At 32.5% G+C, this 6,606-nt stretch overlaps 1 protein-coding gene across 1 annotated transcript; it reads left to right on the top strand.

The window, feature by feature from the left end:
- Window positions 1-3,691: 3,691 nt before the first annotated feature.
- Window positions 3,692-6,283, top strand: LOC133303052 (10 kDa chaperonin, mitochondrial-like). Its single transcript, XM_061502896.1, has 3 exons — window positions 3,692-3,918; window positions 4,608-4,747; window positions 5,825-6,283. The coding sequence occupies exons 1-3, from the start codon at window positions 3,814-3,816 to the stop codon at window positions 5,871-5,873; spliced, it is 294 nt and encodes a 97-aa protein (XP_061358880.1). The 5' UTR covers window positions 3,692-3,813; the 3' UTR covers window positions 5,874-6,283.
- Window positions 6,284-6,606: the final 323 nt, after the last annotated feature.

Below are 6,606 nucleotides of genomic sequence, written 5' to 3'. Positions count from 1 at the left end.
GAAATATAGTTTCCTATGCAAACTTCTTTCCTAGACTTTTTTGTCATAAACTTGTACCAAACATAGCATTTTGGAATACCTACCCACACTTCCCCATCTATCCCAAAAGAAAACCTCAACCAAACACACCCTTAGGGGGCGTTTGGTTGAGGAATTTTTTTTTGAATACTAGGAAAATGTAATTGATAGAGAAATGGTTGGAAAATAAGTTTGGTAGGAAAATGTAAAAAAAATTGTTTGGTTGGAAAAAAATTTACTGGGCAAATTAGATAAGATTTATAAAGTCTATGTTTGGTTTGAGGTAAAATATAGATGGGAAAATAAGTGACAATTACGAAAATATCCCTGTTTTTAATTATCTTATTTTACATAGTTAAGTTTTTTTAATTAAATTTAGAAACAGTCACATATAAAGACTAAAAACATTATATTTTCATTCGACTAAATTAAAACTGAACATGATTATGAGACTCTAGTTTTGTTAAATTAATTTGAATTTATGATTTAAAATTTAACAAAATTAGAGTGTAACCTATTACCTAAGTAGGAATCTAAAAATCAAGGCGATTTAAATTATAAATAGGGAATGTTGAAAGGTTTCTCACCCTACTTCATTTATTTCATGAGCGCCAAAGTGATCAAGTATGCTTCCACCTCACCTAGAGTTTGCAATACATGGGTCTAAATCCCTCCACTTCATTGAATGCATGATCGCCATGTGTCCACCAATTTCCTCCCACTCTCTTTGGTGCATGATCGACATCTACCCAACACAAAGGACACTTTGCATTCCCTTATCCCTTTCACAGCCAGGATCGACCACATCTCATTCATGCAATCAGAAAATTCATTCTCTTCTTACTCCGAAAACCGTAGACTCACCTCTTCACTTAGTACTTTCTTTGGATCGTGGAGTTACATCTAGTTCATCACCATCACCATTCCCTCTTCTTCCTCAAAACTGAAGCTCCCATTGCTTTCCAGCTCTGCATGTTAGTATATATTGAAGCAAGTGAAGAAATCTCTCCTCTATGACTGTCATTGAAGCGTGAATGAAGTATTTTCCCTTCAGGGTTTTTAGATTATTGGTTTAACTTTAACCAACTAAGCATTCAATCAAGAGTCAACTTAGCATTTTTTTTTTTTGAAAAGTTTGTGTCCGCACTTGCAGACACTTGCCGTCGACTAGGTCCGCCATTGCATGGTGGAGTTCTTGCTAGCCTTGCAGCCTATGGTGTGATGATGAACATTGTTTCCACAGCCTTTGATCTGATGCAGGATTTTAAGACTGGCTACCTTACCTTGGCTTCACCACGTTCCATGTTTGTGAACCAAATATTTGGCACAATAATGAGTTGTGTGATTTCTCCTTGTATGGCCATGGCAATACCTTTCTACATACGGCTTTACTTTGCCATTGACATGTGTGTTGGAAGTCTGATATTATATGTGTGGGAAAAGATTAATAAGGCCAAGACTGATGCTTTTGGACTATGGACTCTACCTGCTTCAGTACTTGCTCTTGCTGGAGTTAAGCCACCAATTTGCATGAAGTTTTTGTCTAGGTACTTGCTCTTGCTTCAGTATCTGACCACACAACGAAGATAATATCATAAGGGTATTTTCGGTTGCTTTAATTTTGCATTTTGCAATTTAGACGGCTATCAACAAAAAACCATGTCCAAGATCTCTTTCTCAACAATGCCAATGCCTAGCTTTCATCGACCAAATAGGGAAATGTTATGCAAATGGCATAGATGGGCAACGTTGCCAAATCTGTCTACCAAACAAAGACAAAGTGGATTGCCAAGTTGATTTGCCTTGGGAAATTACAAGATCTCCTCAACCAAACAGCACCTTAGAGAAAAGGTTGAGGTGAAAAAGTAAAGTTGGAGTATTTATAAGGGTGCAAAGTGGAGCTTATATGGAGCAATACCTATTGTGCTTGTGTGGGGTGCGACTTAGCACAAGTTGCGCCTGATCATGTCTTTATTTGGCTCGACTGGTTCCTATAGATCCGTAAATTTGTTCTAAAATATTATATTTTTATAATTTCTTATTTAAATAATAATATTTAATTTTTTTTGCTAGTATCAATATTCTTTCGATATTAGGTCATAGAAACTTTTGACAACAAATAAAATAAAAAGGGATTGCATGGATGCATTTCATTATTTGTTGCTTTTAGCCTTTATAAAAAGAGTAAATACCCTTTTGGATCCTTAACAAAGAAACACGTTTCACACTTTAGTCCCTTAAAAAAAATAGTCTCGAGGTCCCTAAGAAATTCAAAGTGGACCCATTTTAGTCTTTTTGAGGGACTAATGTGAATCTTTTTTGAATTTGTGAGGGACCGCAATTTCAGCTAAATGGGTCCACTTTGAATTTCTTAGGAACCTCGAGACTAATTTTTTTTGTAAGAGATTAAAGTAAGAACCGTGTTTTTTGTCAAGGACCCAAAATGATATTTACTCTTATAAAAATATATCAGATTTTCTTTATGGAGAAGCACCATTATTCGTTTTTCTTTTCCCCTTCGTGATTTCATTGCGAATATGTTATATATGATTTTAATTTGCGATAAAAGTTAAATAAAGTTTCATAGATTCTGACAGTGTTGTTCTTCGATAAAAACATAATAAGTTTATGGAAAATGATCCGTTTACAAACTTTTACGACTTACAGTATCTTCTCTCGGAAGAAGATAATGTAATTTGTAAACAAAAAAGTTTGTAAATATAACATACCCCTAAATTTATTACTTTTTATATTTCAATAACGAGAATCTTAAAATATGGTAAAGAACAAAAGTATATTATACTTATTATATATTTTTTTTATAAAGATTAATGCCATATGCACTTTTGAAATTTCTCGTTTGATTCTATTCATTAAAAAAAAGATTACTTTTCAAAATAAGAAACATATTGAAAAATAATAATCTGATTAAATAAGTTCATTTAAAGGCTTTAATGTTTCTAAAATGAATATAGATAACATTCGCTTTCAAAACGACGTCGTTTCGGGTTGAAAAATTAAAAAATTATAATGAAAAAGACTATTATAACCCTGAAATAAATTATAATTACAAAAATACCTTAATTTCTGTCTCAAAACGACGTCGTTTTGGGCTCAATGTAGATAAATTATCTACATTGACCTAGAAAAAGCGAACCCTTATTTAAATAGAAAAACTAACAAAAGTAATTTAGTACTTTTTAAAAAGTTTAAAAAAGTAACATCTATAAAAATGAAAAATACTTTTCCCAAAATTTATATCAGAAAATGTTTTTATTTTTAAATAAACATTGATTCTCATATATTAAATTAAAATGCATTTACCAAAAAAAATAATAAAAATTAAAATGCATTCTCTTGTAATTTTATTTTTCTAAAATTTTAATTTTAACTGTTTGAGTTAATTATATGTTAAATGTTTTTGTCTTAATATATTCTTTTTAATTTATACTTTTTAAGTTTTATCTGATTTTTAAAAAACTTTTTACTCGTTTTCTTTAATTTTCTTGCATGGAAGTTTTCGTTTGAACAAAACAAGTGATTCAATGTATCAAAAAAAAAAAAAAAAACACAAGTGATTCAGATTTCATGAAGTGGAGTGAGTAAAAATTAAAAACAAAAAAGAGGATAGTGATCGAAGATTCCAGAACCCCCTTGGCTTGCATAAACAAAATAACAAATAGAACATAAACCCTTTGTAAAACCCTAAGAAGTGAAACCTCAGATTTATCCAGAAGAAGTTCTATTTCTACTCTTCCTTCCCTCTCGTCTCGCTGTTGAGTGCTCCAATTCCAAATGGCGAAGCGCTTGATTCCACTGTTCAATCGGGTTTTGGTGGAGAAAATCGTGCCTCCATCAAAAACCAACGCTGGCATTTTGTTACCCGAGAAATCCACCAAGGTTTATTCTTCTAATCCATTCCCATTTCAATTCCTCCTTCTGGGTCTTCGCTTTTTCATCTCAAAATTTCATCTTGCCTTCATTTTTCCAAATTTTACTTACGCCGTTTCTACTGTTTTTTTTTTTTTTTTTTTTAGTAAAAGAATTAAATAAAATCATTTCTTGGTATTCTAGGGTAATATAGGTTGTTCAAGTTTCTGTGTGTGATATCATACTTGGCTGGGTTATTTAACTGATGCATACTGTAACATGGATTGGGTGCCATTATTCTTGAATTCTTATTGTAAAGGGATATATTGAACAAATGTTCTTTGTAGAGTAGTTGTCTTAGTGTATTTGCAGTAGCTAATATATATATTTAAATTGCACTCTGGTATGATAGGCAAGGGAAAAAGAATGTGGAGATTTTGTATCTCACTGTAAGCCAGCAAAATTAAGGGTGGTAATTTATATTTAAGTGTTTGAACTTTGAATTGTTGTTTGCTAACTTTTCCACCTGTTTCTGTTTTTAGCTTCAAATGTTTAAAATTTGAGTTTTCTTGGTTCAAAGTCATTTTCCATGTTTAGTTTTTCATTTTCTTTAGGATGATAATTGATAATTTATCACTGCAATGTACATTTCGTCTTACATTGTTGCTTTGTTGATGTGCATTGGCCGAGCTTGTAATTATTTACATGTTTTGCTTTAGCTGAATTCTGGAAAAGTTGTTGCCGTTGGCCCTGGCCTTCACAGTAAGGATGGGAAGGTGATTCCTGTGGCCGTAAAGGAAGGTGACACTGTTCTTTTGCCTGAATACGGGGGAACAGAGGTGAAGCTTGAAAACAAAGAGTATGTATATGCTTTTTTATGAAATCTTTCGTTTATTAGTTGCTTTTTTTCACCCGCACACAATCCTTGAACTTGATCATTCTAAATGTCTCTGCACATGTCTGATGTGATACACGTTTTCTTTTTTGTTTTTTAAAACTTAATTGAAGTGCATTTTGTATGTCAAAAACCCCTACTGTTGCCTGAAAAGTCATAATTTATGCCCTTGTATTAATGGTCGTAAAATTTAATATGCTGGTTATAAAAAATTTAATTAGACTAGAATTTTTCTGGAGGACCTATATTTTGCCTAAATGATGCCTAGAAGATTTATTTTCTTGTTATGAAGTTGATCCCTTCATATCTAAATGCTATTGAAGACTGCTCCGTGAATCGTTAAAAAAAAGCTTGTACTTATTTAAAAAGAATATGTCAAGCTTGATATTGCATGTTAGTCTTGCTTTTGTTTGATGGTTCATATATTATGGTTTTTTTTTTTTTAATTTAAATTTATGTTATTCATTTTCATTTGATGTTTCTTTTGTCTGTGCCTAAATACAGAGCTTCAAGTCTGAAGCTGGGGGGCAAACTATCTATTTATTTAAGTTTATTTCTAGTTTCTTAGTCCTAATGAAGGAAAGCCTTTCTATCATGAACTTGCCATTTCATTTAATAAATTTTGTTGTATTGTATTACCTGATTCTCACTTACATAATGTTGAGCGATTACCTTAATTTGAAGGTTCACATGTGGGGATAATTATGAAATGTATGATTTGAATCCGACAGATATTGAAAATTAGTCTTCAAATGATGCTGTTTTGCTTGATATCGTATTCTAATTTTTTTTTGAAGAAAACACAATATTATATAGGAGGCAGTACTGAATTGAATGTTTTGTCAGCATCCCCCATTGGCCACCAAATAATTTCCTCCTATTTCTTTTGTAATCCTTCCTTTTGACAGAGTGTACACACGAAAAAGTATATAGTTGGCTATGTGATTATGGGGTAGATCAATCTATTGGCTGTTCATTTTAGCTGGAATACCTGCTGTTTCTCAAGTCATAGCTAATTAGATCAAAATGATTTTTGTGTAGGTATCATCTTTTCAGAGACGACGATATACTGGGGACACTGCATGATTGATGTCAAAATCTTGGCGGATTTGAGTCTCATGCTAGGTGTTCTGATTATTATATATGATGTCTACTATCTACATTTTATTATGGAGTGAAAAACTTCTTTGTTTCTTTTTATTCCCTTGGCTAACAATCAAGAATGCTATTTTTCTGCAACAATTGTTGAAACTTTATTGTTGTCTATGAGGAGTTCAGAAGGGCTTATATTAATTGTGGTAAACAGCAGCACCCGTTTTATAACACTACACATTTTAGATAATACTTGGAAGTGTCTTTCCTTCCAGAAATTCTTTAAGAAGCACGAGTGATCTCTCTGGCTATGCTCCTCTTATGGCAACACCTTTGTTGAAGAGCACATAGACATGAATGCCCAGTTAACAATACGTTTTGCGGTGATGATTGTATCCTTTTAAGTTATACGTTTCCACAATGTGTTTTCATACCAGAAGGGATGTGAGTAGGGGTGCGTAGCACACATAATTGCATAGTTTTCTTCTATTGAGTCTGACCCGGTATGGGCATAAAATGGCCCCTTAGTAGTCGTACTTCAACTAATGTCGTATATTTTCATGGCTTTTGCTTAGTTCAATGATTTTCTAGTCAGTTAAAAAATAAATGACCCCATTACTGGAGGCAATTCTACTCCTAATCTAATGTGAAAAAAATAAATCCGATTCATCATGTTAAGTAAATGTGTTTCTGTGATTGCATTCAAAATTGGTGCGTACACCAAATTCTAG

Source organism: Gastrolobium bilobum, unplaced genomic scaffold, assembly GCF_033153095.1.
Source record: "Gastrolobium bilobum isolate Gb01-03AN ecotype WA unplaced genomic scaffold, APGP_CSIRO_Gbil_v1 utg3880, whole genome shotgun sequence".
NCBI lineage: Eukaryota > Viridiplantae > Streptophyta > Magnoliopsida > Fabales > Fabaceae > Gastrolobium > Gastrolobium bilobum.
Note: the sequence above shows the minus strand (reverse complement) of the source record. Positions and strands in the feature narration are given on the sequence as shown.

Bases quoted from the DNA above. Each gene is read 5' to 3' on its own strand.
- LOC133303052 (XM_061502896.1), top strand. From the start codon at position 3,814: ATGGCGAAGCGCTTGATTCCACTGTTCAATCGGGTTTTGGTGGAGAAA. The intron at 3,919-4,607 runs GTTTATTCTTCT...GTTTTGCTTTAG, and splicing joins TACCCGAGAAATCCACCAAG to CTGAATTCTGGAAAAGTTGT. The intron at 4,748-5,824 runs GTATGTATATGC...ATTTTTGTGTAG, and splicing joins GTGAAGCTTGAAAACAAAGA to GTATCATCTTTTCAGAGACG.